This window comes from Camelus ferus, chromosome 20 (genome assembly GCF_009834535.1).
Source record: "Camelus ferus isolate YT-003-E chromosome 20, BCGSAC_Cfer_1.0, whole genome shotgun sequence".
In the NCBI taxonomy this organism is placed as follows: domain Eukaryota; kingdom Metazoa; phylum Chordata; class Mammalia; order Artiodactyla; family Camelidae; genus Camelus; species Camelus ferus.
Window position 1 is genome coordinate 4,866,314 of NC_045715.1, and position 23,005 is coordinate 4,889,318.

The 23,005-nt window shown below is 44.4% G+C and overlaps 2 protein-coding genes across 9 annotated transcripts in view; both read right to left on the bottom strand.

Annotated features, from left to right (window-relative positions):
• The window catches only part of SSR1 (signal sequence receptor subunit 1), a 30,944-nt gene extending 23,265 nt beyond the window's left edge, over positions 1 to 7,679 (bottom strand). The window contains exons 1-3 of one of the 3 annotated variants that reach the window (XM_032462462.1): positions 7,277 to 7,679; positions 4,689 to 4,801; positions 894 to 981 (exon numbers count right to left, since the gene is read on the bottom strand). In XM_032462462.1, coding sequence (XP_032318353.1) covers positions 894 to 981; positions 4,689 to 4,801; positions 7,277 to 7,355 — 280 coding nt within the window. In that variant the 5' untranslated portion in view covers positions 7,356 to 7,679. The remainder of the gene's footprint in view (positions 1 to 893; positions 982 to 4,688; positions 4,802 to 7,276) is intronic. The other 2 variants (XM_032462463.1, XM_032462464.1) reach the window with 2 other exon arrangements.
• Positions 7,680 to 8,144: 465 nt separating this feature from the next.
• The window catches only part of CAGE1 (cancer antigen 1), a 41,064-nt gene continuing 26,203 nt past the window's right edge, over positions 8,145 to 23,005 (bottom strand). For 4 of the 6 annotated variants that reach the window (XM_032462459.1, XM_032462458.1, XM_014556200.2 and 1 more), the window contains 2 exons: positions 20,537 to 20,605; positions 8,145 to 14,921 (listed from right to left, as the gene is read on the bottom strand). In XM_032462459.1, coding sequence (XP_032318350.1) covers positions 14,762 to 14,921; positions 20,537 to 20,605 — 229 coding nt within the window. In that variant the 3' untranslated portion in view covers positions 8,145 to 14,761. The other 2 variants (XM_032462457.1, XM_014556199.2) reach the window with 2 other exon arrangements.

Genomic DNA, 23,005 nt, shown 5'->3' on the forward strand with positions numbered 1-23,005 from the left:
GTGCCTGCTATCTGTGCAGACAGTGGAGGAAGAATGGCAACGTCTAAGAGGCTCACCTGAAAGGTGCAGTATCTGTTTGAACATAAAAAAGCGAATCGAGCTTTAAGCAATGAGTCAAAATGCAAATCTGAATAAGACCCAAGTAGGCAGCTACAAAAAAAAAAGGAAAAAAAATCCTCTTAATGAAAATATACTGTGTAGGTACACAGTTGGAAAGTACCTGGGAATAAAACAGAAAACTTGAGAAGACCAAGAAAATGAATAACTTCCAATAATAAGCCTTCGATGATCATCCTGTGGTCTACAGAGCGGTTCTATCTACTACAGCACAAGCTCTGGGGTCAAACAGATCTGGGTCTGAATCCTGTGTCCACACTGCGTGAGTAACCTGGACACACCCTGGCCCCTCTAAACCTCAGTTTAACAACAGTAACTCTTCTCTCAGGGGTCCTGTTAGGACTGAATAATGCAAGCAAAACAGTGAAAACAGTGCCTGCCACAGCACTCAGTAAATCCAAGCCTTTAGTCCATTTTCTTTTAATGCGACGGAGGCTCTAATCAAGGCCTAACTGTAAAGATTTAATATTTCACTAATGTTTACACCCAAAATATGAATGCTGTTATACTACAGCAGTTTGAAAACATTTTAAAAACAGTATCCTTCAAAGGGACATTCAATTTCTAGTTAGAGAGGACAGTATTTTTTCCCCTTAGTTTTACAGATACGAGCATTCACACACAGAAGAGGGTTTCCGCCGCCGTGTGTCTGCACTATGCTCGTAATGGAAACTTGTAAAACAGTAAAATCTTAATCATTATTAACACTTCCTCTAAAAGCAAGCCTGTCATTTTTAAAATTCCCATATCTGAGTGAAAACCAACAATTCTCTCACCTTCTCCTTTCACAAACAGGATGGTTGTATCTGCACTCGGTGAGGCTTCGGGTTCCCCAGATACATCTTCTTCCTCTTTATCTTCAACCTAAGAAAAACATGAAAAACAGATTACTATGAGGGAAAAACACATCATTTAAGAATAATGACTTCACTAGATTTGGGACAAAATACACTGCTTCCCCAACACTGCGTTGGGACCAAGAGTGGAATGAATTTCATTGTATCTCATCAGTTAAAATACAACTTCGATAGCAGCGTATCTCACACAGAAATGTGCAGAGCGATCCCCCTGGCGCCCCTGCAGCCATGATTCAGGCCTAGGAAGCCCGAGATTCTCCATTTCTAACAAGCACCCAGGAAAAGCCAACGACGCTGGTACTCAGACCACACTTTGCAATGCAAGGTTCTGAGTGTGGGTTGGTAAATTTTCAGTAACGTTTGAAAAAGAGTTTAAAAACAGTATCTTTCAAAGGGACATTTAATTTCTAGTTAAAATAGATTTTATTTTTCCCCCTTAGTTTAAATCCCAGGAATACTATCCTCCAGGAAGAGAGAAAGTCCCATACTCAGTCTTTGCTGACATCCCTGAAGAAACAAGGCCTGGAAGGTGGTGCCGGCCTGAGGACTCAGACAAAATGCTTTCTGTTTTGGGAACCACGAGGCCCCTGCTGTGATTAGTGACCTGCGGCGGCAGCATGAAAGCGTCCAGAGACAGCAGGCAGAGGCCTGGGCATGGCTGGCCCGCAGCCACGCATTGCCCCCCGTCTAGGGCCTGGGTATCCCCGAAAAGATTTTCCATCCCGATTAACAAAAGAATTTCCCTGTGAGAAGTCTTCACACAACTTGGAAGAAATGGTTTTCAAAAAAAAAACCACGACCAGGGAGAACTGGGGAGATGTCCTGTAACTCAGGGAGACTTGCACAACTTGCAACGTTTACTGTTAATCACTGACCTGCATGCTTAAAATGAGCAAATATCAAGTGTAAATTATATTTCAATAACATTGTTAAAACATGTCAACAAATTTTAATTAAAAAATTTAAACCCCAGTGCAGTATTTCTCCAGGCATCAATAAGAATTACAGATATTCAAATATTTGAAGTGTCCAGGCCCTTAATAAATGGAGATGTTGAAGGGCACCACTGCTTACTGCCATTTTATTTTTCATTTAAGTAAATATTCTCTCCCAATAGACAGACCTCTCAAGAGCAAAGACTGTCTTATAGTTAAAAAATTCCACATGCAGCTCATATGCTTAAGAGAAGGCACTCAAATCATTTGTTCGATGACTGTGCAACTGTATTACAAGTTACATTTTAAGCATCTTTAATGATACATATTTTCAGTATCTTTAGTAATACCTTCATCTAGTAACAGTGAGTTTCTACTTTTGGGAAAACAGACCCACGAGTAGGAAAACAGACCCACGAGTAGGAAAACAGACCGGAGTCAGGAAGGTAAGAACCATAAGCCGTAAGAATAAGGAAAAAAGGAAGTATTTGAGAAACAGTTAAGAGAAATCATCCCTAAGATTTGATCAGTAGGTTGTGGAATAAAAAAGAAATGTAAGCAACAGGGTAAAAGCTTGAAGCATGGAGACATATCAATAAAGGAAATAATTCATGGAGGTAAGCTGGGTGGGAAATGCTGCGTTCTGTTTTGGACGTTTAAGATTTGAGGTACTTATGGAACCTCCAGATGTGCTGTCCTGCAAAGAGCTGGAAGCAGAGGTACGGAGCTCAGTAAGGCAGGGGGCTAGAAACGAGATCTGGAAGTCATCTATATAAGATGGCTGTGGTTAAAACCACAGGTTTTATCCACAGAAAGAGAGAGAGAGAAGGTAGTAGAAACCAGGCAGCAGCCACTGGAACAGAGAAAACCGAGGAATGTGGGGGGGTGCGCGACAGAAGGCAACATGAGGGGAATCAAGGAAGGGGTACTCGGCAGATGCTAAAGAGGGCACACAGGATAACAACGGACGACAGGCCAGGAATTCTGCAATCAGATCACTGGTGACTTAGCAAGAACAGTTTCACCAGATACATGGGACCAGACTAACCACAGTTAGAGAACAAATGTGAAATGAGCAGAAGAGAAAGCTGCAGTTTACTCTTTCAAGGAGTGTGCTGGTAAAGAAAAGAAAATGTGTAGCAACTTAAGGTGGAGGAACACAAAGCAGAGGATGTGAAGACATTTGTAGTTTTACACAACCAAGTCACTGAGAAGACTCAATGCTTCAAGCTACAGAAAGAAAGAGGGTAATTAACAAGATCCCACAGGACGAGGTGAGGAGAAGGTGGCATGGCCAGCCTTAGAAGAAAGACAACTCACTGTTAAACAAGAGATGTAGAAAAGATGGGTGAATAATACATTTAAAAGTAGATGGCAGAAAATCTGTTAAGAGTTCACACCTGATGGTCTCCACTTCCGACATCGATGGCAATGTTGTTGCTAAGACTTCACAGAGAGAACTGATTTTGGAGTTTAAAAGTGGTTAAACAGTACGGAGATTTCTTAAAAAACTAAAAATAGACTTACCGTATGATCCAGCAAGCCCACTCCTGGGCATATACCCAGAGAAAAATAAACTTCAAAAAGACACAGGCACTCCAATGTTCACAGCAGCACTATTTACAATAGCCAAGACATGGAAACAACCCAAATGTCCATCAACAGATGACTGGATAAAGAAAATGTGGTATATACATATATAATGGAATACTACCCAGCCATAAAAATAAAATAATGCTATTTGGAGCAACATGGATGGACATGGAGATCGTCATACTAAGTAAGCCAGAAAGAGAAAGAAAAATGCCATATCACTTATATGAATAATCTTTCTTTAAAAAAGGGACACAAATGAACTACTTATTATTTATAACGTAGATGACTGATTTCTTAAATATGTGTAAGCACATTTCACGGTCCTTTATGATTGGACTACTCCATTCTGTTGATTCTTATTTTGCAGTTGGCTTTATTCTTTCGGTAACTATGTAAGTTTAAAAAGCTAAAGCCCTAAACTATTCTCAGAAACAATGAACAGTACATATATGTAAATTAAAAAAAATATGAACAGCATGTTGTATATATGTGTTTACACGCAATATATTGTATGTCAGTCAAATTGTAACAATTCTAATAAAACTGAAAAAAAAAAAGTGGCTAAACAAAAATCCTGTGTAGGATAAACTACAGTAGTCCAAGAGAGAAAAATAAAATTCGCTAGAAGCATGCTGCAACGATCCTAACTCTAGCATAGTATTTTACTGTCATACTATAATTTTACAGTAAAAGTTTCAGAGCTGGACAACTTCTAAGAGATCTTCTTTAAGCCCCTTCTTTTCTCAGGACGTATCTTATGTATTTATTATTGTCTGCTCCTCACTCCTTGCCACCAAAATACATACACGCTGCCCCAAGAACATGAGAGAGCAGAGAGACTATCTGGTTTCTTAGGAAATTAAGACCCAGAGAGGTAAGTTACCCAAGGTCAGAAAGTTTAGTATGTATCCCAAATCCATCAGCAAGTGATCCAGTGGTCCCGCCATTTTACCCTCACAGACTCATGTTGACATAATTTTGGATTGTTATCTGTTTCACGTCTCCTTCCTTGTGCTAAGAAAATACTTACAATCCATCCTCAGTGACTGGCCCTATTCTCCCAATTTCAATCCACTTTGATCCCATTAATAAACCTCTAAAAGCAAGAATCTTAATACCAAATTTGTCTATAAAAGGGATAAACCCTATTATATACACATATTAAACCGAGTGCAGCACTAACCAAATCTGTGGGCTCGTCTTCTTCTACCTCTGCCTCATCGTCTTCATCTTCAATTATAGAATCTTCCACTGTTTCTTCATCTTCCGTAAGATCTTGAGCCGCTGCTAATGAGCCTAACAATAAAATACGAAACAAGCAGTTAACCTTTACCCTGGGATGTCAATGTTTTTAAATCTCAGGTATAGGCAATGAAAATTTTCCCTCAGAATAACTGAACCTCCCAGTTCACTTGAATGATGCCAAATTACAATACATCTAAGAACATTCATGCGATTTTATCTTACTGGTAATCTTACCAACTGCATGTTAGTTTTAATGAGGAATGCTGTTTAATTTTAAAAAATGTCTAAGAGTTGGAAAAATGAACTGCTAAAACTAAAGATGCCCTAAAGCCCAAATAAAGAATTCAAGCAATTTTGTTAAGCAAATTAAGGAAAGATCGTCTTAAAAGGAAGAAACTCCAAAAGCTACCCTGTCATTAACCATAAAAAAATGAAAAAATTCTAAAGGAAAACAGTGACCCAAATACTTAGACAAGAAACACCGTTAAAAGTGCTGACTACAGCTCAAAACCCTTAGTACTGGACAGCACGTAATTCCAAGGAACAAATATCTCTACGACATCCATGGTGAAAACCGGCTCGCATAAAACACACTTGGTTTAGTAAAAACTGTACTGGTAACTTCAGGGTTGACAGCAGAGAAAGCATGGGTTTACTTTTGCATACAGCTTCAAACATGTTTTAAGACATTTTTTATTTCCCCTACACTCAATTTCTAAGTAAAAGTTAAGCATAACTCTAATGCCAAGAAATTATAAACTATAATTTTATAAGCAAAAGTACTCTAGATAAGTCATATTAAATCTATTTCAGGCCAGACCCTCAAGAGAAATATCAAAGTACTAGTAACTCTCCCAACGTTTCTCAGAAAGAATGATGATGTGGCAATTCAGTAGAGAAAAAAATATGGGAAAGGAAGCATGTGCACATGCCAGAATACCCAGGAGAAACAATATATACTAAGAACTACTCATTTGAAGTCTTTTCCACTGCATGTTAAGATTTATGCAAAATACTAAAGAACATTTAACCACATTTCATGAACCGAGAAACAGCGTCTACTGCTTGCTGAACAAAAAGACTAAAACAGTGCATTCATAACTTACAAGTCATTTTCTAAAAAAAAAAAAACTGACATAAAATTTAAAGTTGTACTTAAATTTCAAGATTTCTCAATATTTACAACGGTTTCCACCCTGTTTATTTATTTTTATTCTTTTTTGTTCACCCTAAGTTTATTAAACAATTTGTTTTAATGCTAACCAGTAACAATTTTGTGCCTATAAGGTCTAACAGTTTGCTATTGGAAAAATTAAGAGAATCATCTTTTGAAAGATAGGTCATTCAGCACACACACAAAAATGTTCACAGAAATTGTTAAATTTAGATACTGAATTGATGTTTCTTAGTGTTCTAAAGCCTTTAAAAATATAGTTTAGATTTCAGACAAAAACGATTATCAAATATTCGTAAAGAAAGTGAAAACAAAGCAACTCCTAATTGAAAAGAATCCCTTTTTAAACTTGCAAGTGACTTAACAGTTTGGTTAATTCTCCCACTTGGTTTCCTATCCAGTATACAGAAGTCAGTCAGTGCACTCCTCTTCTTTTGAACTCACGGATACCTGTCACTCATTCATTTTGCTACACAGCTTACTTAAACTTACAGAATAAAAGGAATTCCAGCAATTATTTAGACTAAATTTCACGGAGGAAAAGTTCATGATAGAAGCGGGGCATGAAGCCAAGTGTCCACATTTTTAACGTTCTAAGTTACTTTCACACCAGGTTAACCGGCGGAAGGAATAAACCTACAGGAAAAAACGGAAAACTCCAAGTAGTTTATATTTTTTCAGGACAGTGCGATGCTTCCACAAAACAAAACAAAACAAAACAAAAACAGTTACAAAAGAAAAGGGAGAGAAAAAGGAGGGCTCAAGTAACGGACACCCCCTGAGATTCTTTACCCAGCCGGGGAGTAGGGCTGGACAAGCAGGGGAGGATGGGGCGATCGGGGAAAATCAAGACCCCCGGTGACGCTGGGCTCAGGGGCCATAAACCGGGAGGGGGCCACTAGAAAGGCCGCTCTGAGAGTCTAGGCGAGCAGACAACCAGGGTTTCCGCGAATGAATGAAGGATCTCCCGGCGTGGAAGCTAAAGACACGTCAGCCCAGCGCCAGGGGGCGGGGGTGGAGCCGGCGGCCGGGAGCTCCAGAGGCCGCAGCGCGCTCGGGCGCAGCCGTGCCCCCGGCTCTCGCTGCCCTGCTCGCCCGCCGGCCGCCCGCCCCGGCCCCGGCTGCGGGCGCGGGGAGCCCGAGCCTCAGGCGGCCCCAAGCCAGATCGCGAGCCCCGACCCCGCGCTCGCGTGCAGGGGCCCCGCTGCGGGCCGGGGGCCGCGGGGACGAGGAGAAAGGTCGGCGGGGGGACGCCGGACCCGCGGGACGAAGGACCCCGGAGCCGCCGCCGCCCCCAGCTTCCTCCAACTCTCCCCCCGGCCGAGCCCCGTCACCCACTCCCCTCGCCTCACCTCCAGGGCCGCCTCGGAGCAGCAGCGTGGCGGGGAACACAAGCAGGAGGAGCAGAAGCAGGCGAGGAAGGAACCTCATGGCGCGACCGGTCCGACGTCCAGACCCCGTCCGCGAGGGCTCTCGGCAGCTCCGGCGGTAATGGCGTTACTCTTCATCCGGGCTCCGGGCGGCGAGGGGTGGGGCACGCACCACGCACGGCCGTCGCCACGCCCCCTCCCCGGCCGAGGAACTCCGCCAACGTGGCTGCTCCGCTGCGAGAACCGCGGGGAGCGCGACCGGCCCGGGAGTCACGTGGCCGGTTGCTAGGGCCCCTTAGATTCCCGCGAGAGTCCGCCTCCCGTCCTAGTCCCTGGCGGCAACCTGCGGTTTGGCGCTGGCCCCGCCCCCTTCCCTCCAATTAATTAGCGTCGTTAGTGGTTACTTTATTTAAATGACCATCTGCTTAGTGCCCTGCGCCATAAAGTCTCATACAATTTTAAATAATAGTGCTATAAATAACATGAACTGCCTGTATGTGGCACTGGAGAGCAAAAATATGTTTTGGGAGAAAAAAGTGAAATAATGCCATTTGCAGCAGCATGGATGGACCTAGAGATGATCATATTAAGTAAGTCAGAGAAAGACAAATACGATATCATTTATACATACAATCTAAAAAAATGATACAAATGAATTTATTTACTAAACAAAAACAGACATAGGAAACAAACTCTTGTTACTAAAGGGGGGAGGGGAGGAAGGATAAATTAGGAGTTTGGGATTAACAGACACACATTACTATATATAAAATAGATAAGCAACAAGGACCTACTCTATAGCACATGGAACTATATTCAATATCCTGTAATAGCCTAATGGAAAAGAATCTGAAAAAGAGTATATGTATGTATAACTGAATTACTTTGCTGTATACCAGAATCGAATACAAAATTGTAAACCAACTATATTTCAATGTAAAAAACTGGAATATATAATTTTTTTTTTGAACAAGAAGCATTAAAAAGTACACAGTGGAAAATCCGGTCCTCTCTCTGCAGACACCCTCACGCACAGTTAAATAGGGACAGTTTTTAAATTCTGATCTGACAGTTTCAGAATTGTAAGTCACCTAGAACAGTGGCTGGAATAGAGTAAGCATTTTGGAAATACATAGTGGGGGCAGCAATGGCTGGACTGTTTCCTTCAGTTTCCTTTTCATCTAGTTGGACTTTGGGTCACTACCAATAATCCGGTGTGTCATGCAATTACAACGTGAATTCCAGTGACCGTTGGACTGGACCAGCGTGAGATGTCATGTGGATGATGAAACAAATAAGCTAACACTTGTGTGCTTACTACTGCCAACCCCTGTCACTTAATCTCTGAAAATCCTTTAATGTTGGATATTATTTACTGAAAAGAAAACCAAGACATAGAAAGTGTGGTAACTTACCCAAGCTTAAAAGCTACTCAATGGCAGGTGCAGGGTTTGAACCTGGCAGTCTGACTCCAGACTCTGTGTTCCCCTGGCCTAGGACACCTGCTGCTCTCCTCCTGCACTGGCTCTGCTCAAGGCCTCCTTGCCCTGGGGCTCCTGGAAATGCAGCTTGCGATTGCTGCTGGCACTGTCTAATTCTGTCTGCTAATGTCACTGCCTGACAGTGCTGGTCTCGACCAGCTTGGCTCTGCTCCACCAGTGCCACCAGTGCCACCACCGCTGCAGCAGCTAAGGCACCTGGGAGAAGTGGAGGCACTCCCTGAGGAAGCAGCCCCCCACTGTGCTGAGGCCTCCCACCTGCACACGGCTACCAAAGCCGCCACGCTGTGCCAAAGCCATCAGGACTGCCGACACCACTTTGATGTGGCTGAACCTTGCTGAGTTCTCTACTGGCAGAGGAAGAATCTCCCTCCCCAACTTTGAGGCACTGTCCTTTTCGTGAGTTTCAGATCAGACCTGCTCTGGGTTCCTGATGCCTGACAGGTTTTTTGAGAAACATGTCCTTCTGTTTAATTTGCTACTGCTCCCCACACCAGAATATGCTGCGGATGCTCAGCATCATTAACAAATGGGTCTATTAAGCCCCAGTTTCTGTTTCGATGTATTATCCCCCCAGGTAACCAGGTAGCTAAGGAACTTCCTCATGTCCTTAAACCTTTGCTCAGCTGTCACCTCCTCAGTGAGGCTCACCCTCACTCCCAGTTTAAAATTACAGCCCCGCAGACACTCCCTCGCACGCCAGATTTCTACTCTCCTCTTTTTTTCATAGCATTTTGAATCTTCTGACACAATCTGTAGTTTATAACAGCCCCTGTCTGTCTCATCTTGAGGCCAGGGATCTTGGTGACTTTAGTCAGTGTTACAGCACAGTGCCTGCCACCAGTGATAATTCAAAAAACGTTTGTTGAATTTGTTGTATTGTTACAAGTGATATCTTTCCTCCATAAATTCGCAACCTAAATTCAATTGTAGACCTAGTACCAGATGAAAAACTACCAAGCCAAAAAAAAAAAAGTTATGTTGATTATATGCAAGCAAAGATGTGTTTTCACCTAGCAAGGGCTAAAAAGTGAATTAGGTATTTTTGTACCATACTTTACTTCTGAAAGAAAAAAATTCTTTTGTGATCCTTGTGTAATGGATGAGTTATGGGGGGAAAAGAAACAGAAAATAAGCTCTCACCCCCCACCCGGACCTCTGCCCAGCTCGTATTTCCTGAAAAAGAACAAAGTTACAACCACCTGATCACTCAGCACCAGAACCCACACTTTCCCCCGTCTGTGCCCTCTCTGCCCTCCCCTCTATTCCAACAAAAAAATGTTTACGGGCCCATCAAAGGTCGCCCACCATTTTTCGTTTGGTCTCATCTTCTGCTCACACCATCTGATTCTGAAAACAGCCCCCTCTTCTCTACCGTATCACAAATTTCAACCTCTCCAATTCCTGGCTTCCGTCCACATACGAATAAACTATAATAGTGCCCATCTTAAAAACCAAAATTCTCTCGTGGCCGCTGTCCCCCTCAGCAACAGCCTCGTTTCTCTGCCTCGGACACAGTAAAACATCACCAGTCACCTCTCAAGTTTCTCCTCCGCCTGTTTCCCTGGGCTTTTATTCCCCCACCCCCGCTGCACTAACACACCTCCGTCTCAAGTCTTCATCTGAGCCTCCCTCAACCCCCTTCTATAACACCTGTTTCTCAAGGCTCAAGGGCCACCATCCTAGCCTGGTTTTCCTCCCCCCGCTGCCTTCTCCTCCACCTGGCCTGACGTGTAGGCCTGTTAGAATGGATATGCCACGGAGGACTGGAAACCTCACCAGCCTACATTCTGTGAGAGGGTTGGGGGAACTCCACATACCAGAGTGACAGGGAATGCACCAGTGAGAAAGGCTCCAGCCTCGCTGAGAGGACCAGTGGTCCCCTATAGACCGTTACAGAACTGGGCTGAGAGCAGTGAGAATGGAGGTGACACCATTAACCATCAGAAACAAGGTGGGAGCAACTATCACCACAAGCTGCAAAGTTAGAACAGGAGATGGGTGATGGGGAGCAGGCAAGAGGGGTGCTGTGTCGAAAGCCATGGCAATGTTCATAAGATATGTGGGTGTTCCAATTATTGCTTAACTTGTACAATTTAGAAATCAAGAAACATCAGGAAGCTGAGGATAGTGACCCCAATACAAAGTCATGCTCTCCTCTCCTGTTCTCAATCCTAGAACCCAGTAACTGGGGAGGAGCCGGGCTGCCATGACATGGAGCCTGGAACACCATGATGGCTGTGCAGTAGCGAGCACCCCATCCTTCCTCAGAGGGACCTGTGGGCGTTTACTCACAGGAATCCTGCATTGCAGAAAGGGGAACACCTGGACCCTGGAGGACTGTTGCGCAGAAGGTCAGAACTCCTATTATGTCCAAGACCCGATGTGCCAACATGGCCCCCTTTTGGGTGGGAGTACACAGAAGCCAGATGAACAGTGTCCTTGCCCAGGTCCCACTAGCAGTGGGTCCTTCGGGTTACCAGACACACCCATACCTGGTCCCTGACAGTACAGATGGGATGGTCACACTTGGTGGCTGAAAGAACCCTCACCTCCGCTCCTAGTAAGAGCATTAAGAGGATGAAAGGCCAAGTGGAAGCCTCTGAAAGTGCCACCACCACTCCCCTCCCAAGCCAAGGCAGTAAATTAAAAACATAACCACATCCCAGGGGAATGGCAGAGATGTGCACTGCTCTCCGAGGGGTGGTGGTCTCTGTCAAATTCCAATTGAATTTGCCAGCTGGCCCCTGCAAAAATGGGATAGTAGATGATGGGGAAATCCTGAACCATAACCAAATAGTAGCCGCAGCACCTCCTGCTCAGACGCAGCGGCTGATCGCGGTTTGTCCTACTGACCCTCCTCTTGCATGTTCCCTGAAAACCAGACAGACCAGAACCCGGGAGAGGGCGGGGTGGGGGAAGCAGTGACTGACTGCAAACAGGTGAGAGGAAACACTGTGGGGGAGGGGGATGGAAATATTCTAAACCTAGGTTGGATGATAGCTGCATGACTTTATAAATTTACTAAAAATCATTGAGTTGTACACTTACAATAGGTGAATATTATAGTATGTAAATCATCCTTCAATAAAGGGAAGCGTATGTTTAAAAGGTCTAATTATTAGTTGTAGTAACTCCTCATATACTTGTGTACTGTAGTTTTTAGACCTATTTGTGAGATAATAGAAAAAAATGTACATTTTTATCTGTCCCCCAACCCTGGTCTCTAGCACAAAACTCCTGAAACCCTTGTAAATTCCCAAGAGATGAGAACCCTAGGGGTCTCTTTTGTTCTAACGGTGGGTGGTGGGTGGGGAACCTCTGGGTGGGCTCATGGATAGGGGCTGGTCACCAGAAACCATGATCAGAAGCTGAGGATTTTCAGCCCCACCCTCCATTCTCCAGACAGGGGAGAGAGGCTGGAAGTGGAGTTAATAATTAATCATGCCAACAGGAGGAAGCCTCTGTAGAAATCCCAAAAGTACAGGATTCAGGGAGCTTCCAGGTTGGTGAACACATCCAAGTCCTGGAAGGGTGATGTACCCCAACTCCATGGGGACAGAAGCTTAGGACCCTCCCAGACCTCAGCTTATGTATCTCTATCTTGAGATACAGATGTTCATCTGTATCCTTTAATAAACTGTTAAACTGAGTGTTTTCCTGAGTTTTGTGAGCCTCTCTAGCATATTAATGGAATTGGAGGAAGGGGTCATAGGAACGCCTGACTTAGAGCTGATCTGTGCTGGCACCAAGAGGTGCCAACTTGGACTTAGGTTGGCATCTGAAGTGGGGTGGGAGCAGTCTTGGGGGACTGAGCCCTTAACCTGTGGGATCTGATGCTACTTCCAGGTAGATGTGTCCACACTGGGTTAAATTGTGGGACCCTCCAGCTGGTGTCGCAGAGAATTGCTTGGTGGGGGAAAACCCACCGCACAACTAGTGTTAGAGGTTTTGTGAACGTGGTAGGAAAGTGAGCGTAAAGGGGAAACACAGGAGGAAAAAAAACTAAGTTTTTCCTAAACACTCTTCTTCCAGCACCAAAGCTCTTGGATTAGGGATGTTCAAATCCTCTAACCCAAACTGAGACGCAAGGCAGCAGCGGAGCAGCTGTGCTGTGGAAACTTGAAGATCCCCTACTTGCAGCGTCGTCTTTGGCCTTGGCCCTGTAAGATTCCCAGCCATGCTGCCAAACTGTTGGATTTTCACTACGTGCTGTTCACTAGAATTTTTAAAAATTAATTTTTTAAACAGAAGTACTGGAGATTGAGCTCAGGACCTCATGTATGCATGCTAAGCATGTGCTCCACCACTGAGCTATTTCCCTCCCCACTAGAATTTCTTAAAATCACATTCTAATTGTTCTCTTGCAGGCTTGGTCTTGCTAAATACAGGAAGATCCTTACCCAGTTTCACAACTTACCTCTCACTCACTTGTACCAAGAGTTATATTTATACAGGCAAATGTTATAATCTTTTAACCACAGACACGATGTATGGAATATTTACATTTTGACACTGATATTAACACAGTCCTATAATTCTTAAAATGCTGTGGCGATTAACTCAGTTCTCACAACAGCTAGTATGGAGGAGTCTTGAACCTAAATCTTACGATTCCACGTTGTGTGCTCTTTTTGCTGTGGCTGATGGTCTCCCAGGAGCTATAATTTAGGAAGGGATGTGCTAAGAGTCATTAGAAAGTCACAGAGTAGAGGAGATAGGTTATTACCTTCAAATAAGGATGAGGGTGACATTTCAATTAGGCCTTGAGAGATACACGTTTTAACCAGGAAGAACTGGGTGGTGGAGGTGGAGAAGGGAGATCAGTTAGTTCTAGGACACGGAGACAGTGTGGGCAAAGGCACACTCGTAATTTGCGGCCCGAGCACGTAAGGCAGTGAGTTCTGGACTACAGAGTAAGAACTGGAGTCCCTGCCCATAAAATGTAATTCAATGCATTATTTCAGATACATACAATGAAATATCACACAGCCTCTAAAAATGAGGGCAGCCTAGTGAGACTGGCTATATGGAAAAAAATTTATCAGAAACACTATGAGTCCAGACAGCCTACTTGATTAAGATAAGATGTGATAGCTTTAGAGGAAAAGAGGGCTGCAGGAAGGATATTTTTAAAGGCGAGGGTAAGAATTCCATGAAGAGTTATAAACTAAAGGTGTGAGAGTGAAAATGATTGACGGAACAAGTCCTCAAGAAGATGCAATGGGTCAGAATTAAGGAAACAAGGAACACAGGGGAGGAGAAGAGAGTGGATGAAAATACAGAAGTGGTGAGGAGGAGAGGAAATTGCACCTCGCCGTCCTGCCCTGCAGCGAGAGCTCTGCTCTGTGAGGGCAGAGGCTGCAGCTACTTCCGACCTCGGCCTCCCTCCAGCCTCCTCCACGCCACACGGCACAGCTCGGAGCTGCCCTGACCAGGGCTGTGCCCCTCCTTCCGCCTTCGAGACCACTGTTCATCAGTGATCCCTGCTCCCCTCCTCGCCCGTTGTCTTCAGTCCCCCCTGACCACGGGATCCTTCTCAGCCTGTCTTTAACTGCTTATTGAATACGTCCCCGGATGTTTCACGGCAACCTTGCGCTCACCCCACCTTCCCTCCCGTTTTCCCCACCTCTGTGAAGACCACCACAACCCCGACCCCAGCCAGGCTCCCTAGACTCCTCCCCCTTCCACTACCATAGCGAATCACCAAATCCTTTTCATTTCACCTTTTAAATCACTTTGCATTCGTGTCTCCCTCTTTATTTCCACCGGCACTACTTCAGTTCCGGGATAGGTTTTTCTAGCGTGGAGCACTGGAGGAGCATCTCATCCGGTGCCTCTGATTCTGGCATCACTCACCATCACCCTATCCTTTACAGCACTATTAGGAGGATCTTTCAAAACACGTAACTGACCACTCACTCCTCTGCTTAAAATCCTTCAGAGCTTGCTTCTCATGAGGATAAGTTCACACTTCTGAGCACGGCATGTACCACTGTTCCTGATCATCTGCACCTCCTTCCACATGAGCAACGTCGGTTTTACATTTTACTTGTGGTTTGGAGAGTATCACAGGTACCTCGGGCCTCCACTGCTGTGAGTGAGCAGAGCTTCCCTCTTCTGTGCACCTGGGGAACATCCATCCAGTCAGTGACTGAGGATCTGGCTCAGGTGTCAGCATTTCTGTGAACTCCGCCCTGAGGTTTTCTCACATAGTCCAGGGCCATCTCGTCTGTGCCTCCAGATCAGCTGGGACAGTTAGACCCACACCTACCTAGAAGGGAGTCACGGATGCACCTCCCCCAGTAGATTACGTGGCCCTTGGCGATCCCTGCCTGGTCTTTCACTTTATCCTCAGCATCTAACAAAGAGGCTGTCACGTGGGTCATTGAAAGTCACTAAATATTTACTGAAAGGAGGACTGGCTTAGACTCTGCATCCCTGAGCCACATGCCAAAGGAGGCACACTCCCTGTGAGACAGCCCGCAGGTGAAAGATCATAAATGTCCGAGGCAGCACTTAGCACACAGCCCTGCTTGTAGACAACCATGTTAACCCTCCCATTCCAAGGGGTTCACCACAGTCGTGTGCAGATTCTGATGCTGAGTTAGCCACTTTTATCATAATATTTGTCTTTCTCCTATCATATCTTAATTTTCCCTAGAGGGTTCCATGAAACTAATAATAATGTCTCTTTTTAAAACTTGAATCATCAAAAAAAAAAAAAAAAAGAAAAGCCACCACCACCAACAAAAGCAAACAGTAGAAAAAAATTAGAATGCATTAAAAAAAAAAAAACCAACTTGAATCATTTCCAAAGCTTGCAGTGATTAATTTTCTCAAATGAAACACTGTTACAGCTGCAACTCACTGTGCCTTTCTCATGTTTGTCTTAAATTGTATTGCAACTTTTTGAATTTGAGAAATTAACAAATTTTCTGCTTCAAAAAACATATAAGACCTGTCTTTAGATTCTTCAACAAACAACTTTTATTTATTCAACACTTCCTTCAGGGCCAGATAGAGATTATTCATGTACTTCCCTCTTGTACTTACCTGACTAATTTATGTGCAAAACTAATTTCAGTGAAATAAAATAATTTCTTCCCTTCCATTCAAGGTATATTTTGATTCAATAATGAGACCTCCATCCTGGCTCCGTGATTTATCAAAAGGATAATATGTATTTTATGTACACTTTATTTTTCTGATATAGCTCACAAAAAAAAATCAGCTGTCTCTAGTTCCTTTGTTTAAATTCAGAACTAACTCCTTGAAACTACGTTAAGGTGGAAATTATAAGGGCGAGGTCTTGAAAGATCAGTCCTCTCCTTTCACCTGGGTTTTAATTCCAAAGGATTTCAGTGTTAAGTGTCTTGCAAAATTTGGTTAGTAATAGGAAGAGCTTGCCGGCCCAGAAGAGAGAGAGAAACAATACAGAGCTAGCTTCAGGTAGCCCCTAGAAGGCCTGGTGGTTCAGGAGTAGTGTTCTGCGAGAGTGAAAACAGGCAGGTCCTTGGAAAAGAAGCCACTATGTTCACCTATTTACATTAAAGTAGAATATGTTTGTTCGCAAGAAGAAATTAGAAAAAAAGTCGTCACTTTTGTTTTGGAATGTGAAATTTTACCATTTATATAGATTTCAATGTATCATTTCTATGGACTGATCTGGGTACTATACTTAGTAATGACTGCTCCTGGAGTGGTTGACAAAAGTGATTGTTAATCTTCAGTCCTGTTTAATCTAAGTCATTTCTCTTTCCTTCTAAAATATCTGGCATCTAAAAATGAAAGGAGAAAATGTTTCTTAAGTTTTCAGGAAAGACACCAGGGACAGAAGAGCTGATTCTTGGTTACATACAGAATTCTTATTCCCTAAACAGCTAGTTCTTGACTACATATGGAAAAGGGATACAAGGAAAACCTGCAGACAGACTAACTCCACAGATAATACCAGTACTATATTTTAATTAATATTTTTGTTTGTTTCAACCTTTTCCCATTAAGGAATATGACAAGGAACAAGGCTGGCTGAGTTTTATCTTCTTGGTTTGGTTGCCAGCTGGCAGGATTAAGGTTCCTTATAACTCAGCTATTACAACAGTGGGGTCTCATTGGGGCACACAGAAACATGTCCCTTGATTGCACCCTCTCCCGCAAAGCTTGGTCACAAAGAGGCCCCGCTACTCATGAACACACACCCGTGGCCTGGGTGGGCAGGGCGGCACAGCTGTGCTTTCTGCTGGCAGTTACTCCACCAAGTACAGCGTTGGGCGGGGCTCCCGAGTCTGCCTAATGTCAACTCCTATTTAGTGCCTATTATGGGACAGGTGCTTGGGAGTACCAACGTGAATATGAGACAATTCCTGCGCTAAAAGACTTCTTGTCAAGCCGGGGGACATGCGAGCAGAGAACAGGAAGGAAGTGAGATAGGTGCTATTTGATCAAAGGGTACAGTGTGGGCACCTGGGAGGAACAAGCCAGTTCCTGGGGGACAGGGCGGGAAAGGCTTCGTAGAGGAGCCAGAACTGGAGCTGGCAGGGGTTTGCGAGGTGGGAACTGAGGTTGTAGGGAGAAAAGGAGTGGGGAGGGCGCATTCCAGGTCGGGGACGCTGCATGGGCCAGACAGAGGCATAAAGGTGACAGAGCGTGGTCAGGACACTGCAGGCGGTTCGGTACAGTTGGTGTGCATGATGAGGAGGAGGAAGCAGTGGATGAGAAGGTGGGATACGAAGGCAAGGGCTGGATCACAGAGGGCCTTCACGCCACGCTGAGGAGCTAGACTCGATCCTGACTGTAACTGGGCACTTAAGGGTTTCACGTAGGGAAGGGATATATCATATTTTGCTTCTAAAAGATCACTGTCTACTCTGTGGAGGATGGAGGGAGGGGGGCAAAACTAGAGGCAGAAATACGAGTGAGGAGACGACCGTAACAGGCCAGGTGAAAGGACGAGGGCTTGACGTGAAGCAGTGGCCGTGGGCATGAAGCCCAGGGAACCACCACCACTGGAAGGAGGGGCTTCCAAGTCCAGGACCAAGGAGGCCCTCATCTGAGGACAGAGGGGAAAGCTCAGCTGAACATCACTGGAAGGTAACTTTAGGAACTCGTATTTAATCGTGTGCAACTGTCAAATTACATGGAAATGTAGCATTCTTTATAATGATCATCAGTATGACCTACCACGGTCATGGACTTCTGATGACTTCTTCGTCTGTAGGAAACAGAAAGAGAATAATGTAAAATAAACAAATGAAAAGGAGCGGTGGTGGTGAGGACCAGAACAGCGAACACAGTGAGCAAAGGATGCTGTTCTGTAACACGTGCTTTCCCTCACTTTTCAAAAAGAAACTGTGATTTAGGACAGAACGATGAGACCAGAAAAGACTAAGACAAAGCTTTTCGGTAAGGTACAATACGCGGATCGTTCTTGCTGCAACGACATAAAGACACTGAGCTACAGTCTCGTTCTGTTTTAACATTCTCATAGATTTACTTAGGATCAGATTCTGGTTATGACTTGAAAACCCAACAAACTTCCTTGAAAGTGATGAAGAACTAGAGGCCAAAATAAGACATCTGAGACTGTCAAGTCACTTTATCACTTTTTCTCTCCATTTCCCACTATTTCCACTACTGAAGACAATTGTCCAAAGCAGCACCGCAGCTTTGAGACGATGCAGAGGTGGTCTAACGCGTATTCACGTGTTGAATTCACTGAGGTCAGTCGGTCCACGGGAGGCTTCATGGATGGTGGGGGCTGAAGGCTGATGTACGTCTTAAGTTTTCTAAGAAACGGCCTCATCAGCTAGAAAGGGCCTTGAGAGTTCTGCTCCATCTCACACACTTGCTTCATGGCCAGTCTAAATCTGTACCAATGGGCCTCAAATATGCCATGGAGAGAGGCCAAGTATAAGCAAACAACTGTCTAAACTAGGGAAATGTGTGAATTTATATGCAAAATTTCTTATTTTAAAATAATCCTGGAAAAAAATATTCCACAGTGTCAGCAACGCAAAGAAGATTCATATTCAGTTTAAATGAGCAATTACTGCTCCTTTGTAACATTCCAGACCATCAGATCATATAGTCTTCCATGTTACGGTGAAAATCACAGTTCGCCTGTCACTTTGCAAATACTACCATAAAGCTGCTAAGGGCGTCTGAATTCGGGGAACACAGGTGTATCTGCAAACGGCATGAGGAACCGACGTGACCCGTGACGCGATCCAAATGCCACTTTCGCGCCTGCCTCCCACTTCCACTTCAGACTCTTTTCACTCAGGGGAGCCTGTCCCCTTTGCCGTTGGCCAAATATGCTGCAGGCCCAGTGATTTCTTTGCTCACTCTAAGGTGACAGCCGGCCCTCACTGACGCTCAAGCACAGCTCAGTGCAGTAAGCAGCACGTCCAGTCTTAAATACAACGGACGCCTTCGTCTTCACTCTGGAGCGGAACTCCTCACCCCTCTCTCCAAGCTAAGGCTCGTGGGCGTGGGCACCAGCTGTGCGTGAAGGTTAGTTTCTGCACTCCCTTCACCCAGCACCTCCCCACTTTGCGGAAGGAGGGAGGAGAAGCCAGGCGATGAGACCTTCTCACTTGGCTGCGTGGCTTCACAGCTTGGCTGGTTCTTCCTCTCCAGAGCTTGCCACTGCTGGGGGCTCTGTCCTACAGTTCCCTCGGCCCAGACTGACGCATCTCTGTCCTGGTGCTCACCGGATACTGCTTCATCAGCCCCTAAGCATGCAGGAACACCCTTCCCACCTCCAGCTGCCGGCATGCCTCCAGCCAGCCTTGGGAATAGCCCAGGATAACTCAGATCTCACCTGCCTGGTTCTTAAGAGACTGTCACATACATTCTTCGTCCTGATGACAAGCTCGGGGGGAAGAGGCCCCCTTAACCCAGCCCTCTGTCATGCTGCCTCGTGTCTGGCTCTCGTTTTCCCCGTCACTGACCCTCTGTGTCCCCACTTTAAGGAAGCACATTTCAAAGCTCTTTAGGTGATCTCCCAGAGGCCCTGCACCAGGCTTTAGGTAACAGAGGCAGGATGACCTGGGGGGAGCTTACAACATGACAGAGTCAAGGAAATCTCTTCTGCAACCTTCCCTTCTCTCTGAATATTCTGTATCCTGGATCTGGCCAAGGGATATGAGTCATGACAAAAGGTCTTTGAAATTTCCCCCAGGACCTCTGCATAGCAGGCAGACTCACTCATCATGGGAACGTTCAGTAAACGTTCTATTAGCATCTTAGGAACTAAGCCAGGAAGAACCCCGTTTTAACATCCTGCTATGGTCTTAATCAACCCCATAGGGTTTGTCCATATTCCTTGTATCATGAAACACTGAGAGTTGAGAGTCTTCTAAAATAATGGATTATAAGATTTAACATTAGTGTAAGAAAGTCTGGTCATAAAATCTGGTCTGCTGTGTATCTACATCAGGGTAAGCTGTTCTACTGTAGGCAAAATCTTAGCTCATAATTTTCATAGTATCTTTCTCAGAAGTGATGGTAAGTTCCATGAGGGCAGGGAGCCTGGCTTCCCAGTTTAGGTCCCCCCCCCCCAAAAAAAAACATTTTTAAAGCAACTATTTTATCTAGGCAAAATACCAAGCACTTTTATATAATTTATCTTGTTTATCATAAATTGGGATAAAAAAAGGTTTTTTTAAAAATGTGTAACAGTATTACACATATGCACTAAAGTTAAAGACATTATTGTTTAGAAAAAGAAAGAATTTACCTTGGTCTTCTGGCTTTCTCTCTGGGCCTTCTAATTAAGTCTTCCAAATGTTTATTTCTCTCTTCTAAACTGAAAGAAGAAACAATTGAAACTTATGACTAAAACTGACTTTTCTAAACAAACATTTTGCTAGAGTCACTGGAGGATTTGTGTAGGTAAATCTGACGGTGGTCTAGCACCTGGTGGGCACCTGGAATTCTCCCCCAGCAGCTCAAATGACTTACTTTCCCTTTAGAGGGTGCAGTGGTGAAGAAGGCAAGGAGGAAGCAGTAAACCTACGAAGTGACACCTGGATGATTTTCCACTCGCTTCCAGAGTGAGTAGAAAACTGAGTGCTCTGTGCGAGTAATGCGTTCCTGAGGGTAACACGTTCAAAACACGCCCCCCGCCCCCGAGCTGTGAACTGCTTTAACGTGGGAAAGTAATCAATACTGTTACAGGAAGGACTCCAGCTCTCAGGTGGGCTGCCAGAGAGCTACTGTTTTTCAGACTCATAGCAACAGAGATCCTGGTGGGTTCCCCCGTTGCCCCTAGGAGGCCAAAGTCACTGAAGACAGTCTCCTCCCAAACTCCCTTGCCATCCAGGGAGGGCGTGTAGTGTCCCGCGGCTACTGTGACAAATCACCATAAAGGCGGTGGCTTCAAACCACACACGTGTGCTCTCCCACAGTGCTGGGGCCAGACGTCCGTCTGAAAGCAGCTTCACTGGGCTGAACCCAGCTGTCGGCGAGGACGTGCCCCCCCCCACCCGCAGGCTCTGGAAGAGGAGCCGTCCTCTGTCTTGTTTTTTCCATCTTCCAGAGGCTGCACTCACTTCTTGGCTCTCGGGCCCTCACTGGACCACCTTTTCCAACCCTGCTTCCACGATCAAACTGCCTTCTTCTGTCATCACATCCCTCTCTGCCTCCGTCTTATAAGGACAACTATGAGTGCATTTAGGGCCCCCAAGAATAACCCAGGATGATTTCTTCATCTCAAGACCCTTAATTTAATCACATCCACACAATCTCTTTTGCCATGGAAAGGAAACATTCACAGATTTTGGCACTAGGATCTGGATATGGTGGGGGGCATTATTTAGACTGCAAGAGAGGGTAAACAGACCCTTAGAGGACAGGAAATTCTACTGCGGGGGCATAACCTCAAATGCTTGTGGGAGAGTCAGGCAAGTATGTGACAAGACTCAGCCAGACAACTGCGGATTCAGACAAACCAGGGGGCATGTACTGCCTAGAGGAAGAAACTGCTTTTCACCTCTTGCCAAATGTTGCCATGCGGGAATGCTGTATGTAGCAAGGATGTCAGATCTTATTTTCAAAGGGGAGATGGAAAGCTACATTTTTACAGAAAATCACCCTTTTTAAATTTTGGCAATAATTCAAAAACATTTTGAATAGCACATGGACCAAACAAAGCACATCTGCCTCAGGATGTCACCTGCAGGCTGTCGTGTTGACCTCTCTGCCTTAGTGCCCAGGGATTGTTGGGCTTTTGTTTTCAAAGGTTGAAGAGGAGAAGCTGTCTAACCCGGGAAGAGATAACAATGTTAAACAGGCCCTTTGGACACTAATGAACTCATCTACAAAACAGAAACAGACTTGTAGACATAGTAAACAATTTTATAGTTACCAGAGGAAAGGCGGTGGGAAAGGGTAAATTTGGGAATTCGAGATTTGCAAAGGTTAACCATTATATATAAAAATAGATTAAAAAAAACAAATTTCTTTTGGACAGCACAGGGAACTATATTCAATATCTTGTAATAACCTTTAATGAAAAAGAATATGAAAACTAATATATGTATGTGTGTGTGTTTTGGTCAGCACACACATGCCTGGGACATTATGCTGTACGCCAGAATTGATGCACTGAAATTGATTATATTCAATTAAAAAGAAGTTATGGTTAGAGAATTATATTCAATTTCTCACAATAAGAAAATTCATTGTATATGTTAGATTGGTGTACTTTTCACGTCTGTGTTATGCTTCAATAAAAAATTTTTTTAAATGGAAAAAAGTTATGGTTCATCTAAATACTTAAAATTAGTATACTTTATGTACGTGACAATTTAATAAAAATTTTTATTAAAATAAAAAACCAAACAAGCCCTTTAAGGCTATCATGCCATATAGTCAGAGAAACCGCATGGAATAAATCTTTTGTATTTCTGGAGTTGAAAAGAAAGGCCTAAACATTGGAAGATGAGGATACCCAAGGAGGGAAAATGAGAAGTTTTTCCAAGTGTGCCACAAAGCACCAGTGGAATATATTTACACACATTATTCCTGCGTTTAGAGCTCAGAGCTCAAAAATACAGCCTAAGTCCAAGTAAACGCAGTCGTGTATTTACCACGGAGGAAGCGGCGTCCTCCGTCTGAGGCACCACCAACCCAAGCCAGACGAGCAAAGCAGCGCCCTCTAGTGGAGTGAAGGTGCCAGGCCAACAGGCGGCCGGATCTCCGCGTG